Raw genomic sequence first — 16165 nt, forward strand, 5'->3', positions numbered from 1 at the left:
GAGTAAACAAGCTTTGACAAGTAAGTAACAATATAGGCTTTGTAAAAAAGCAAGAATTTACATTTTGATAAAAAAGTCTGAGTCTTATTTCTAGTTTATAGGCTGAAAATTAATGCGGAATTAGGATCTTCAAATATCAAAGGTGTTTTATGTACATGAAGTTCACAGAGTCATTCTGTAAAACCTACAGTTTACCTATATAATTATTTCTTTTACCCATCTATTTTGTCTATATATCAGATCCCCTGTATCTAACACACATTGCAACACATGGAAGACAGAAACAGCACAAATAAACTGTTTTTAATGGACTCAATTCTGTATAAAGGTACATTTGAAGAAAATAAGAAGGCGTAGCAGTGACAGATTTTTTGTGGCATTTTGATATCTAAGAAAACAGCATGCCTATTAAATAATAAGATTGTTATGTACCCAGCAGATATTCAAGGCAACACCAAGGCATTTTGGACACAATACCACACTCGTCATGAAAGTCTCTAATATTTCCCATCTGGAGAGATTCCTATTTCAAGGGATCTTGTAATGCACATAATGTAATATAATAAATAATACCTGGTTCATACTTTTATTAATAATGCTACCTAGCTTACAGTGCCATGAAATGCAGCCCAAGGCCTCACTCTCTGACCTCCCTGATGAGCTTGGAAAGTTGAGTTCATGTCTCAGCCATTAGAAGGCACTTCACAATGAAATTCACAACTCTACTAGACACAGGAGCTAGACACAAGCCTGTTAGATAGAGGCACTAGCTCTACAGCGCTCTGGACAGTTTCATGAGCAAATGTTGCTGTCCATTCAACAACAGCCCGCAGACCACCTGGTAACAGTGTAGGTTATGTGAGCCCTCATGCACTCCAGCAACACAGAACATTCAACATAACAGATACATGCACAGGACTATAAAAGACACACTCCGCGAGTGCTCATCTTCCTTAATATTAAATTCTCCAAGCGATTTTCAAACCAGGTCCATCAGTCACTGGATCTACAGTTCATATACCTAATCACATTTCAGCTCTTAAAACGCTGCATTCTTAGGACAAAATCACACATCCTAATTAACTCAGTGCAGATGCAACCTCAGTTACCCCAGATTGTGCCTGACAAAACCTGTGAGTTTCAGCCCATACCTCCTAGCAGAAATTCTGTTCTCAGCCTGACACAAAACACACGGGCTTGTATGGCTCCTCCTCTTAGGACAACAGTGTCCTACATTTAAAAAGTTTCCCAGAGAGGAAACAATGTACCTGGCTTTTCTTCATAGAGGACAGATTCTAACTTCCCATTCCCCCCTTCTGCTCCATTACAGTTTCCCTTCCACACCTTGTCTTTTTTGTCTAAGCCACTAAATATACAGCATTAGGCTGCTGCCTAATGCCCAGAGAGACTTCAGCTCACTTTCAACCTTTACCTTAAGAGAAGCACACATATCCACCAAGCTGGTTTTTAATGATTCCCAACTCTCCTATTGGCAGAGTATCACACAGCTGCTGAAGAAAAGATAGGGGCAGAGCAAATCTTTTTATTATCCTCCCTGTGAAGTGAAAATGAACTAGACTCATCATGTTCCCATGCAAAGCCACCTGTCAATGCACACAAACCCTCTTAAGTTTCAGTTTCAAGAAAAATACATCAATTTTCTTCAGCTCTGCTGCAACTAAGGGCACAAACATAAAAACTAAGTCTCTGAAGTAAGCTATAAAAGCTAAGTATTTGTTTTAATCCCATTACTTGATGAATAAATCTATGCTGCAGTTATATAATTAGTCTCTCTACCAAGCTCTAGAGAGTGTAAATCTCCCAAAACAACTACATCAGCCCTGAAACTAGGAAACTAATACTTCACACAACTATTTCTAACCTGTCCCACAACAATTTGCTACTGTTAGATGTTGAGATGAATCAAACAAAAAGAGGCAATGGCACCGAGAAGACAATTTTGGTATGACAAGATCTACCTATCCAGTACTGGTGTGAAAAAAGGACTGCAAAGCAATTAGACCAGAGCAGAGTAACACTAATAACTAAGGTCTTCTGACAAAAGAAAAAGCAAACACTGGTTAAAGGAAACACATTTGCTCATGTGTCCATTTTCACAATTTTTTTAAAATAAGATACTAGTCAAATAAAGCTAAACAATTCCCAAAAATGGGAACTTTGTTATCTTGACTTAACATTTTTAGCTATTTTATGACAAAGGATATCTCATTTAGAAATTTGAGACTTATTTTAAAACTTCAAATGTGTGACATTTTAATTTAGTCTTTATTTTTTTGAATTGTGATCAAACTGAAAGTCAAGTCAATTGCACAGCTTTATGTTATCCCTTAGCAACACAGACGGAGCAGGTGGGGAGTAGGTGGAGTGGATCATGAAAAAAGATGTCTCATTCTTTGCAAGAATGCAATATCCGAACCTTAGGTGGATGTGAAGAAGCTGTTTTAAGAGTGGCTGGAGAAAAGTATGGAGATGATGGAATAGAAGCAGTGTAGCAAATACACAGTTCTTCCAAAAGAGCAGACATTTGACATATCAGAAGATCAAACAACTAAACATTAGGTAATGATTTTAAAGCTAGTTAATGAGCCACTTAAAATCTTGTCCTGAGTTTGGAAAGAATTAATTAAAAAAAAATGAGACTGGAATAAAAAGTAGGTCTTTGTTCTTAAACCAGCATAACTGTAACAAAGCATTCTAGTTCTAAAGTATATCCTATAACTGTTGGCAAATAAATGGGCTTATATCCTTACCATTGACTAACCATATGCCATTTTGGAACTCTTAGATGAAGCCCTGAAAAGGACCAACTTGAAATAAAGTGGTCACATTTGCTGAAATACATTATGACTCATTACATGATCATCAAAAATCATTATATATTTCAGTCCATTTTCTTCCCTTCCCAGACCAACAATAAGTACATTAGCACATGATGACTTCGATTTACCAGTATGGGTTAACTTCCCACAGCTCTTCCTGAGAATTTGGCATAGAAGCAAAAAAAAACAAGTGAGAATGTCTAAACATCTTCTCCAAAGAGCCGAAAAGGTAAACTACTTGGCCAGCTATCAAGTTTTCTACACTTTCCACAACAACTGGATTAGTATCTAGCTGGCTAAATTAGTTATACCATTTACCAGATGGTCTCTTTCACAGTAGAAACCACTGTTCATTTGTTATGACTTTTTTTAAACAGCAATTAATTTTCTGGTTTACAGAATAGTTCTAAAGTGCTGTTTGAATAAATTGGCTAGAAAAAAGATACAATCAATACAGGACTTGCATATTCTTGTTTAACAAGATTTATTTTAAAATCATCTGTATCCCATGGTCAGAAGGTATTACATTACAGGACAGAATTTCAATCCCATGGTAGTAAAAGAACCTTGAATCTTAGTCACTGAATCAATTCTGTAACAACATAAAATCTGTCAAGTGTGGGCTGTTTACAGTGAATTCTACTACACATCTAGCAGCAAGGCTAACACCATCCTCTGTAGACAGAGGGTGGCATAAAACTTTCAAGCAGCTGCTCCTTTTACAGAAGTGAATCGAAGACAATGTGTTCTGTAAGTAGCGGCTCAGATCACTGTCAGATCACTGACACAGCATGTCAGGATTTACAGCTACAAGGCACGAAAGCATAATGTATTACTTCAGTGAAGGTATAAAGGGTTAATAGAGTAAATAAAATACATTTTGTATCATCTCACATCTAGCTTACAGAGGCATTTTCATAAATTTTGCCATAGGTTATCTGCTTGGCTGGGTTTTTTTCCTCCTCCCTCATACCCAAAAAGCTGTAATTAATATTTACCTAACATATAATTAACTCCAAACACTGATGTATTTTGACGTATCTTGCTCTGGAATCTAAGCGGATATACAGAGCAATTAGTCTCTGCAGGCATTTGTGAGTGCACCATTAGAATTTTAAATGTTTAATCTCTTGGCAAAACAATCAGTGTCTGCTTTTCCGTATCTGTAAAGTGTCTACTACCCATTAAGCTGATTTTAGAAGCTTCCTACTATCATTTTTCATGTGCCAATGTTTCATCCTATCGAAATTAATATTTAATGAATAATATATTAATTTTCCAATGAATAGTAAAAAAATCTGCCTAATTTTGGTTAAGCTCTTTCCGTAGCCAGCAAGCCACTTTCACACTGAGGACAATCAAGTGTTACACCATCACTACATTTAATAATGGCAAAAAGACCCTCTCTCCAAAGCTGCTTCCAAGAGAAACAGCAGGAGAACAAAATGCATTTGGAGAACCCTACAGACAACAGTTTTGAAACTGTTACAATCATTAGCATATTCATTAATGTTCAATATTCTACTTACTAGGTCATTCATATTTGTCTGACTGGCTGGATGAATTTCTTCCAAGAACTCTAGCACATAGAATGTGTATCTGTCCATGAGATGAACGCCAATTGCAAGATCAGGTTGATGCTTAAAAACAACACACAGCAATTATTGGGCATTTGCAGGAAAGAACTCAGTATTTAGAGAGCGAATAGAATGTAATAGCATATTACAAAAGTTAAGCATAACAATTTTTTGTTCTTAGGCAAATTACACAAAGAAAATCACCACCCATAAAGAAACATGTTGACAAGCTGAAAAATACAGTTTATCTTCATTTTTCTACACTGTATCCTAGTAATCTCCACATTTGCGAAAAAGCAGGGAACCCCTTCTTCTTGATGGTTCAGTAAAGATTTGTGGGCTGCCCTGAGCTTCTCAGAACTTGGAAAACAGGACTGGGAGAGACTGCTTATCTTACAGATCTGCACAGGTTCAGAGCTACGCTCTGCATAGATTCAGGTCTGCATAGGTTCAAACCCTAACCTGATGGTTTTGGTCTGGCTAGGACCTCTCTCCTATCACTCTGTCTGTAATTCAGCTGGGACACACCTACAGCAGGTGAAAAGTAGTGGTCTGGGGGGGGGGGGGTTGTATATAGAATAGTTTGGGTTGGAAGGGACCTTCAAAGGTCATCCAGTCCAACATCCCAGCAATGAGCAGGGACAGCTTTATCTAGATCAGGCTGCCCAGAACCACATCCAGCCCAGCCTTGAGTATCTCCAGGAACTGCACATCCACCACCTCTCTGGGCAGCCTGTGCCAGTGTTTTACCACCCTCCATTGTAAAATTTCTTTTTCTCAGCCTGAATCTCCCCTCTTTTAGTATAAAACCATTACCCCTTGTCCCGTCACAACAGGCCCTGCTAAAAAGTATCTCCAGCATCTTACTGGCCCCTCTTAAGTACTGAAAGGCTGCAATAAGGTCTCCCCAGAGTCTTCTCCAGGCTGAACAACCCCATTTCACTCAGCCATTCCTCATAGGTGAAGTGCTCCATGCCTCTGATCTTTTCATTGCCCTTCTCTGGACCCTCTCTAACAGGTCCATCAAGTGTAAGAAGTCCTAGATTATTTCCCATAAAATTTCTTCTTATCCTAGGCTATGCATAAATTGGCCAGCAAGCACAGAAATCCATTATTAGTCTGGTTCTTTGGGACGGCACATAAAAACAAGCAGAAAAAGTGCAATTACAAATTTTGTCAAAACCTCACTTTGTAACTAAATACCTTACACATTCAGCAATTAGAAGGGAAATTTTTAGTTTAAAAATAATAGGACCTGTGCTTTTTACTCAGGCATTTTGAAAGCTGTCTTCAGGATCACAAAAATCTACTTACTGATAAAGAATCTTCTCCTACTTGGCTGCTAGCCAAGGCCATTATATTAGGTGAATAAAATCGTTCATACATGGATGCTCCTTGGCAAGTATCAATAATAAACAACAATTCATTGTACCTGAAAAAAAATAAAACAGCCTCTTTATTCATCTCTCCTTAAGCAACATTCACACAGTTTGCTTTTTAGTTACCAGGACAGCTGCTAGGAACCCAAGGAACAGAAGAATTTATACTGATTCGTTCAACATGCAAGTTTAGTCAAAGCACAGTACATTTGAGCAGCTATACCTGCAGGAAGCTGCAAACAAAAATTAAAACTCTTCTTTCTGAATGCAAACTTTCATGCAATTTTATGGACAACAGAATCACTGCCAAAGGCAAGCAGGGCCTACTGGTAAGACTTCAGGCATGTTCAGGAAACACAATATTTAACCTCTAAATAATGCTTTTTTCCTCACCTTCTTTTCTGCCACATTTGTTCAAAGGCATCAGCCAGTTCTACATTTGTGATTTCTTCAGAATCCTGAAATTTTAGGAAACCATTTCCACCATGGCCTGGCAGAAAAAAATAAAAATCGGAAGTTATGCAAGATGGGTAGCTGAGAGAAAGATACTCAGTCCAGTTGACCATTCCTCTAAAAAAAATTAAAAAAGGCAAACACAGTTTTCGTTCTCCAAACAGACTCCAGCAAAAGAAAGTTAATAGTACAGTGAGAACAGTATACATACATCTTTTAAGACAGAAACTATACTTACTGCCATATAGGCTTTTTCTTACTTAGTATTACATGCTAAAAAAAGGAAAAAAAAAAATCCTTTTGACAATCCTTTTGTTTGTTTGGACTCCTGATGGGATTCCATGCTTTAAACATGCCCATCCAAGTGAACAATATCAATAAATTGTATACATAAACCTGTAATTACCTGTCATATATATTAGAATATTGCTTCTGTCATCAGAAAGAAGACGTTTAGATCGCGGTGTGCTTGGTGGGATTCTTCCTGTTAATACACGCAAAAAATTTTCAACAGTAACCTATGAATAGAAGCACAAAGTAATTTTCTAAAGAGAAAACTATCGATTAACAACTATAGCCTGGGTTACATTAAGTAATGGAACACTAAAAAAGGCAGTGTATATACCCAAAAGTAATACTTCACGGTATAAACTGCATAAACATTTTCTGCTTAAGGTTTTACTGCAGTTTCATAATCGTATGGTACCTTCTACTTTATTCCACTAACATCAGCCTGTTGCTTTATTACACCAAATAAGGCTAATGCCATTATAATTTCTTAATACATTTTCATTCATCTGAAAACCTGTCAGTGTATAGCTTTATTTTGTCAAAGCTGTTCATGTACTCAAAACATGCTCCAACATTAATGTGCGTTACCATGGAAAAATAAATTTAAATTCCCTCTGCAACACAGAAAAGGAAAAACAACATCAATTTCAGCTACATAAGTCTGAGAGATCAGGTAAGACCCATCTGGATGATGATTGCAAAATATTCTGTAAAACACCACTTCCTCTTCATGCAGACGTACACAGCTCAAATGCTAGCAAAAAATCTATACTCAGGAAAAAACGATGAAAAGAACATATCTCTATTTCGGTGTTGTATCTTCACTTCTTTATACAAAGCTTCAGAGAAATAAAACATCTACTATATACTTAATTCTCCCCTTATAAACCATTAGTAATTATTATGCAGCGCTATTAAACCATGCAATTGATGTCCAATTTAACTGTAAAGACACTATTTGAAGCAACATTACACAAAAATGAAAAGATGGTAGAATGCAGATTTCTTTACAGTAATTACTTTACAGTAATGTATAAACTACGGCTTTTATGTATTTTGATAAAAACATATACTTAACATTAGAAATGTAAGTAGATATGTCAAGTAAACATTTCACTTGACACCAGAAATTTCACAGTGGTGGAGTTCGCAAGATGAGACACTGAAGAACCATTTCCAAAGAAGAGAAATGTAAGTAATATTTGGATTCCTAACACGTACAAGGGGTCCCATATATTCATTTAATTGTGGGAATTTCATTACCTGAATTATAACATGATTCTAGTATAATAAACTTCAAATAAAATAAAACAAGTATCAAGGAGGGGAGGGGTGTGGTTTTTAAACCTATCAGTTGATAATAAAAGCCCAGCCCAAAACCAGAAATGTGACTAGAAAGACTTCCTCAGACTTCACAGGTGGTGTATAAATCTTTAAACCAACACTAAAACCAAAGACCCAGTGATTTAATTTAAATGCAGTCACCTCATAGCTTCTGTAATCCACTTCCACATCATCTCCATAGACATTTAGCTCCATGTTTTTATGACTAAACACAGTAGCTGGTTTGGGATTTCTGGGATTACATGCCATGTCATCTGCCAGCATCAGGACAATGTGACTATGGAAAATAATACAAAAACATTTCAGCCATTCTACTTTCATATAACAGTCAAACAGAAATTACAACAAAACTGTCCCACAATTACAACAGCTTATAACACTAAGAAGATTCATGGGATCATAAATGAAATTTTGCTTACTTACACTGTATTTCCTTATGTACACCCTCACTATTATGAAGATACCACACAGAGAAATGCAGCTACCTCTTATATAGCTATAGGATTAAGTTAGGCCAAAGATGAACACAAGAGTAGTTGGTATTAGCAGCTTTACAATACAGACATGCCCAGACTTAGACTTGCAGAACTATTAATAAAAAATGTGATTTTTATGAGGCACTAAATCATTTAATGCAGCTCCACAGAAGAAATCCCAGCCTGTTTGCACCTCCTCAGATCATTTAAAAATATTATTACAATTTTTAATTAAATTTGAGGAGCTCATGAACATTTTTCAAACTATTGTACTGTATCTGATGCACTACTGTATGACTATCTGTGTTACTGGAATTTTGCTGAAGAACACACTGAAGACATTTTGTCTTCTTCATAGTTCAAAGAGAAATAAAGAAACAATAAGGAATAAATAAAACCCCAACAACCCAACATTTCATATTACTAATTTAAAAAAAACCCAATCAGCATTATTATAAAACTGTTCCAACTTGCATGCAGCCAAAGACCTCTATTACCCATAGCAGGGCCAGGTTTGGGTCAAAATATGAAACAAGAGGACACTGGAGACTGTTAGCACTGGAAGAATGTGCCAGAGATGTCTGGAACAAGGCGAAGTTGGTTCTTTCCGTGGATAACGTTGTCTTGGATATAGTTTCTCAGACTGTGGTCTCCCAAACAATGCTTACAAAAGGAAAACTCTGTATCCTGCAAAGAATACTGCTAATTTAGGTTCTCGGGCACACAGCTATAAATTAAACTGTGTTGTGCTATTTAAGCATCATTCCTGTGCTTGTCATCATTCACCTATATGCCTGCATAAGCACTTTAAGAATAAAGTTATTCTTTATTAAGTGCTAATAGGCACCACACTCAACCAAAAAAAGGAAGGGGAGAGGGGTGGAAGAAAAAGAGAAATGCTGTTCAAAATAACATAAGCATAAATCCTCAGAAATAATCACAGTAAATTATTTCAATGGGAATAAAATGTTGGCATAAATATGCAGGTGTAATGATAAAAGTGAGAGGAGAACAACTAAAGAGAAATAAAGAGATTTTTTTCTTCCACACACGCACTGCAGTACAAAACTATTTTTATAAAAGAGAAATATATGCAGAATATATGCCTTGCAGATTTACTGAGATAGTCAGTGTACATCCATTTTTTGTATTAGTCAGAAGAGAATATTCCACACTAAGCCATCACTAGGCCTACAGTTTCGCACTGTATTTTTGCTAGGAATGTGTTTATTCAAAAAGAAGAATTAGTAACCACATGAACTCAGGAAAAGGTTCTGATTTGTAGTAGTACAGACAGGTAAGCACAAACATGCAGAGTTTGTATATTGCATGGCATTCATATACATGCATATGGAATACACCACAGTTAAACAGAACCACTGCATACAAGCGGTTCATAGATGCAGCAAAACAATCAAGATGTTAACTCGTAGCTTAACTGTTAAACCAAAGTAACCTAATTATATACTATAGTAATATTTTCATGATACAAGACTTATATTGCATAATTATTCCAGGAATCAGAAACAATTTCTGAATTCATTTTGTCTTTATTTTAGCAAAACTTTTCTTTTACAAATTAGAGCATTGTGCCCACATGTCAACAAACCAGAGCACTTTACAGTTATAAAACCACAAATCATTTTCCTAATGAGTTCTGTTGTTGGAGGATATATCTACATACACTGCCAAACTGACACGGTTCTATTCAAAATGAGGCTATGCACAAACCCCTCCAAAGAACCCAACCCCAAAACCCATGATAAATGAAAAGAAAAATAGATAGAGGAAGAAGTTTGTCTAAGGGAGAAATCCATACAAACCCATGTCAAAACTGCTGTAAATGGGGGAAAAAATAGGCATGCTCTCTCTTTAGGTCTTCTCCAATGTTTTATTTCTTGACCTTAGTCTAAAGCATTGCTGGGTTTTTGAGATCAATTTCAAGATCCTTGGGTATGGCTAAGAAAAAGATCAGGCTACTGAACAACAGAAGTCTTCAGCTATGCTGTAGGTTTTGCAGTATTTCTAAAACTGACACTTATTTTGACATTAATGGTCAAGCTGGATGGATGCAGAAAACATGAAAGTTCTCAGGTAAGGGCAAAGCTAGTGAAAGAATTCCTAAGGTAGTATACCTAGGGTACCTACGCTTCCAAGGCTATGCAGCAAAGAAGACAGATGTTTCCGAATACATCGTAAAAAAAAATAAAAAAATAAAAAAAAAAATCCGTATTTCTGTGGCTTTCAGCCCACAGTGCTTCAGCAGCGTGTTGCCTCGGATTTACAGCCCCCGAACACTTCCAAAACCTAGATTTCAACACCCCCTCCTTCAAAAACCAAGAACTCACTTTTTCTTTTTAAAAATAAACACAGGGAACAGGATGATACTGCATCACAGTCACATTTGAGTGGAAACTAGCTCGGGACTCCAGGTACCACAGTTTGGATGTTGACAAAAAAATGCCATACGAATTCAATCCAGTAAAACATACATTTTGCAATGATTAAGTTGTTCATACTTCTTTAGGCAGAAATACTGAAGAAAGTACCAGTCCCCTAAACAAGCATGAAAAATCAGAACCACTAGGATTTCCAGAGAAGCCTATGTATATAGCCTATTATGTTGGTGCACAATTCTGGTATGAGTAAATTGCATTCCAAAACAGTTGATGGAACTGTGCCAACGTCCATTCAGAACACAGCTAAGACACTTCAGAACAGTTTGTTTACCTTCCTCATCCTATTGTCAAAGAAGGGATACTATTTTGACTATTGTGTTATCACTAAGAAGCACAACTGGTATGGAAAAAGCTTCTGGTTTCTCTAAAAACATAATGCAAAATGGATTTTTCAAGGCTACTTTTAATATGTAACAGCAGCTTTGTTCAGGCTTTTAGAGACTCTCAAGGTAGCTGCAGATGTGGAAGTCTTACACTTCAATTCACTTATGGTTACTAACATCTCCACACTGAAAGTACAGCAAAAGTCATACCTCAGAGTAGTACTGTCACCGCTGATGCATTTATAAACTTTCACATTATGCTTTCACGAGTTTTCTAAGTGGCATATTTTAGTGGCCAGACACCTCCTTGTATTTTTAATCTAATTAATCTATTCCAACTGGTAAATAACTTGTGACTACTCTTTTTGAACAATATTGCCACACTTTTCAATACACTGATGGAATCATATGCCTTTTTACTTTTAGCCAGTTAAACTGGGAAGAGAAATGTAGTTTTAAACTGCTTCAGACAATAAGGTGAGCTTTATCAGTACATTTGCAAGGAACGGTATTCACCAATATTCCCTCACCTATCGGGAATGCCCAGTCTCTTGACACTTCTGTATACTGAGAGAGTATTTGCCACATGACGATAATTGAACCAGAATCGAGACGTACACACCTTGGGAAAAGAAGGAAAGAAAAAAAATCATACTAAATACTGTAAAAGATAAAGATAGCCTGGCACATTGCATCAGAAGACTGTGATTACAGAAATATCAACAAACTAGTAACAAATCAGAAAGAACACAGCAACACCAAAAACCTCATGATATAAGCTATAGAAGTCTTTGTTGTATCAAAGTAGCAAATGCTGAAAATAAAAGCTTAAAAAAAAATTAGTTCTTAACATACTGACTCATGAAAAAATTGTCATAAAACCCAACGAAGTATAGAAAGTGGCACTTTAGGGAATAATTCAGCAATAGTAAGTGGATAAGCTAAATTTTCTTCACTTGTTTTTTCTGTATCAAAGAGAAATCAAAGGAAGAGTTCTCATCTCAATATCAAACCATTCTGGGATCATTCTTGCACAAAGGCATAAGTGAATTCATGCAGAAGCCACACACAGGGGAAAATACACTGAGGACATTTGCATTTAAGGAGTCAAATATAATAAAGTAAGAGCTAAGTGAGCTCTAACCAAAACCTGAATACAAATTCTCAAAAATTTCAAAGGAGCTCAGTTTTTTCTGTTCTAACAGGCAAAGTGTCAGGGATCAGCCATTCCTGCACGTAAAACTAATACCTAGGTCAGGTATTATTTAATCCGTCCTCAAAAGCCTTAAACCAATGAGATTTCAAAAAGCTTCAGAGGCAATCTGATGTAGTTCCTTACTAAAGCCTTATCATTGTCCTTGTGCTTGTGTTTGTTCCACACCAAGGACTGAAATCCTGCTCCAGAGACAAATTTCCTTCACTTTTACAAGTCTTCCAAACACAGAAAGGAAGAAGCATGTTAGAAAAGGTAACTTTAAAAACACAAAAATAGAGAAGCAGTAATGAGCATTCAGACAGGTCTTTTAATTTTTCAGCTTTAAATGTAAAGCTCTAATTTAATCATAGATTTACCGAATGACCTGGGTTGGAACAGACCTTAAAGATCACCTAGTTCCAAGCCCCCTGCCATGGGCAGGGACACCCTTCACTAGACCAGATTGCTCGAAGGCCCATCCAACCTGGCCTTGAATAGAAAAACACAGATAAAATATATGTTTCGTAAACAGAAACATCTCTAAGTTACACTATGTAACATTTTTGTCTCTAGCCTTTTCATAAAAAGAAATGAGTAGTAGCTTGAATAATAATAAAAAATCAGCCTAAAAGGATCCCTTTGTGTCTCAATCATGCTGTCAGTCAGGAAAAAAAGCCCATGGGATCCAGCCCATGAGAACATTTGCCTTTCAGCAAGATTTAAAGCTCTGAAAACTAACTGTGGCCTACTTAGCTATGACATTTCAAGGTATTAGCACCTGCCCCTTTCCTCCATTACCTCTCTTACAACACAGTGGAAAATGTTCCTACGCTTTAAATGTTGCTCTTCACACTGCGGCATATTAATTTCAACTACTGATGAAGGAGGACTGCAGTACAATGCCAGGCTTGAAGTGCCTGATAGCTGTAAAACCCTCCCTCTTTTACTGCTTCAAGAAGTAGTAGCAATTGTTACAAAGCTTACCTATGAACTACTGAAAAAATATAACCAGCAGAGAATCTGTTGAGAACAGAAAATATAACTCCTTGTACCTAATTTTCCACCTCCTTTGTGTGTTTTTATGGAGCATAAAAGCACCTACTTGTTAATAGTATTAGAGTAGTACTTGATATTTTAATAGTTTTGAGTTTGTTCATTGTAAAATACAGAAATTATTCCTTCTAATTTAATTAATTACTGTTAACTTTTCTTTTATATTGCTCAGTTTTAGTATCTGGAAAACAAACAGCTGCTACTGAGTAATTACAGTCATGTTCTGAAACAAATTAGTCATTAAGCCCCAAATTGTGATTAAGAACCAATTGTGAAGCATGATCCAAAGCTAATAAAAGCTTCATGGCAAAGAAAAAAAAAATTGCATAAAAACAGTTGATCTAAACATCACACTGCCTGAATTTATTTTATTCTAAGCCTGTTACCATAATTCAACAGGTTAAGTATGAACAAGAATCTGAAATCAAGTGTACCTTTCTGGTTCAAGAGATACTATTCGCTGATATCAGAATTACACTTCTGTTCAATAAGCAGTATGGTAATTTAACCGGTTTAATGCTGTCAGAACTTTTGTTTTACAAATCCTGCCACATAGCTAGACATTCTGAGTGCCTGAAATGTAGTCATACTGAAAAGATAATTTTATTACAGCGTAATAAATTTGCAGGCACAATTTCAAATTTACTCATTCCCAAGTCTTTATCTTTCCATTTCTTTCAGATGAACAGAATTCTTGAGTGACTGTTGCTATTACGGCTCCTGTTGAAAAGTTGTCAACTTTATTGGAAGAAAACTACCTGTGCCACACTTACCAAAACTGCCCAGTTATTTGTATGTCCACTTCTAAAGAACTCTTCTGCTTGATCCTGAAAGATGGAGACATTAGATGCCTTTCAGTAATAAGAAATGACCACTCGTTTTTGTTCTTTCCACAAGACAGTGTTCAATGCATACGTTTACCATACTTAAATGCTGAATAAATCTTACAAAAGCTTCAAGAGGTAGTTTGTCTTTTTCTGTTTTTTGTATTTCATGCAAGTTAATTGCTTCAAATCTTTCCCTGAAACTTGTGAAATAACAAAGGAGAAAGAACTATTAGTCATTTGCAGCTTAGTTAAAACAAAAGCCCACACATCTCTATTCCAAAGGACACTAAGAACAAAATAAAATGATTTATTGACCTACAGTTTCTCCCTTAATGAGAAGAGAGGCTTGCATTAATTTTTATTTTCCTTGTTCATCTCATCTTCTCAAAAGCACCTAAGTGAATCTGCAATTTTAACCCATTTTAAATCTGAAGTGGTTACATTTATCTTCCAAAATCAGGATCTATGATAACAGCCTTCTCTATAGTCTGTGATTTCCATAGCTCCCACTGGGCTTTGCAAAGAGGGCCCTTTTTCTTTAACAGATTGCATATATCAGGACACAGAAAGGGGATAAAGACTTTGCAGAGGTAAAGGAGTGAGTCTGTCACTGGACAAGAATCCAGACTTGCTGATTCTTAATCAGATTCTGATAAATCTCTGAGGGGTACTGGGCTGATGCCTGTGGTTTCACACAAAACACACAGCCACAGAAAAAAGCATTTGTTAAAATAAATGTAAAGTGCACTGTATTCGAAGTAGCAAACTGGCAGCTTGATTAGGAAGACTTATATTTTATTTGTCTATTTTTTTGTCCTGTTTGTAATTAATGTCAAGTATGACAATTAGTAATAAAGCAGAATCCAAATGCAAACAACACTCCAGGTGCAGTGTGGGCACCGTGCAAAACCGTAATTACTGAAATACAAAATTACCCCCACTGAAACAAACAAGCCTAGCTCCCACCGCTATGGGCAAATGCCTTCTCGCACCTGCGAGACGGGGTCAGGGTAATAAATCAAGCCCAGGTGAGCTCAGGCAGCTAGACGGCCCCAACACCCCGACCTGGTCTTTAACCGATGAAATTCCATTCACACATAACTTAAGCCAACAAAAGCCCGAAGAGTAACATAAAACACCGGCTACTGAAACTTACACTGTGTACCCAAAGAGAAGCTCAGATTCAGAAACTTACAAACGCGTTCAAAGACTGTTTGTTTGCTTAACTTTGAACAGCTTACGCGAGTCACCCGTGCCCGCTGAGCCCCACGGCTCCAGCGCTGCGCTGCACTACAGTCCACGCGGCCCTACCACCGGAGAGCACCCGCAGCCCCGCCACGGGGCAGAGCGGAGCGGGGAGAGGCGGAGCCGGGGGAGGGACAGACCGACCCCCGGCCGGGGCCGGCAGCACGGCCAGAACAGCCGCTGGGGAGAGCTGCTCACGGACTGCGCCCGCCGAACCCAGTGCCACCCCGCTCGGCAGCGCCACAAGCGGCCCGGGGCGGCTCAGGGCTGTGGGCACGGGCTCTGCCCGAGGAGAGAGGGAGATGGGGGAAACCAGCAGCATAGAGCCTGCAGGGTAGCACAGCGCCTCCCGCCCTCTCTCCCCGCCGGCCGCTCCCACCAGCTTCCGTACCTGGACACTGCTGGTGAGCGCTGCCCCGCAGCACCCCAGGAGCAGGGTGGCGGCGGCGCGGAACCAGCCGGCGCCGGGCTCCGCGGCCGCCATTTTACCCCGACTCTTCCGCCAGGCCCCGGCCGCCGCAGCTGCCGGAAGGGGGAGGCGGCTTCTGCGCATGCTCCGCGGTGGCTCCGTGCGCGGCCGCTCGTGTGGTGTCCGGCGCGGTGGCTCCGAGGAGGGGTCCCCGCGCTTGGGAGGATCGTGTCCGTGCTCTGAGCCACGCCGCGGGCCCAGGCACGTACCAGAGCTCCCTCGGCATTCCCAGCC

At 38.2% G+C, this 16165-nt stretch overlaps 1 protein-coding gene across 5 annotated transcripts in view; it reads right to left on the minus strand.

The window, feature by feature from the left end:
- PIGK (phosphatidylinositol glycan anchor biosynthesis class K) overlaps positions 1–16165 on the minus strand; it is a 95480-nt gene extending 79315 nt beyond the window's left edge. For 3 of the 5 annotated variants that reach the window (XM_065673603.1, XM_065673606.1, XM_065673605.1), the window contains exons 1-8: positions 15854–16030; positions 14164–14217; positions 11673–11764; positions 8026–8161; positions 6656–6767; positions 6190–6286; positions 5732–5849; positions 4370–4480 (exon numbers count right to left, since the gene is read on the minus strand). In XM_065673603.1, coding sequence (XP_065529675.1) covers positions 4370–4480; positions 5732–5849; positions 6190–6286; positions 6656–6767; positions 8026–8161; positions 11673–11764; positions 14164–14217; positions 15854–16015 — 882 coding nt within the window. In that variant the 5' untranslated portion in view covers positions 16016–16030. Of the gene's footprint in view, positions 1–4369; positions 4481–5731; positions 5850–6189; positions 6287–6655; positions 6768–8025; positions 8162–11672; positions 11765–14163; positions 14218–15853 lie in introns of all 5 variants that reach the window. The other 2 variants (XM_065673604.1, XM_065673607.1) reach the window with 2 other exon arrangements.

Source organism: Lathamus discolor, chromosome 3 (genome assembly GCF_037157495.1).
Source record: "Lathamus discolor isolate bLatDis1 chromosome 3, bLatDis1.hap1, whole genome shotgun sequence".
NCBI classification, from domain to species: domain Eukaryota; kingdom Metazoa; phylum Chordata; class Aves; order Psittaciformes; family Psittacidae; genus Lathamus; species Lathamus discolor.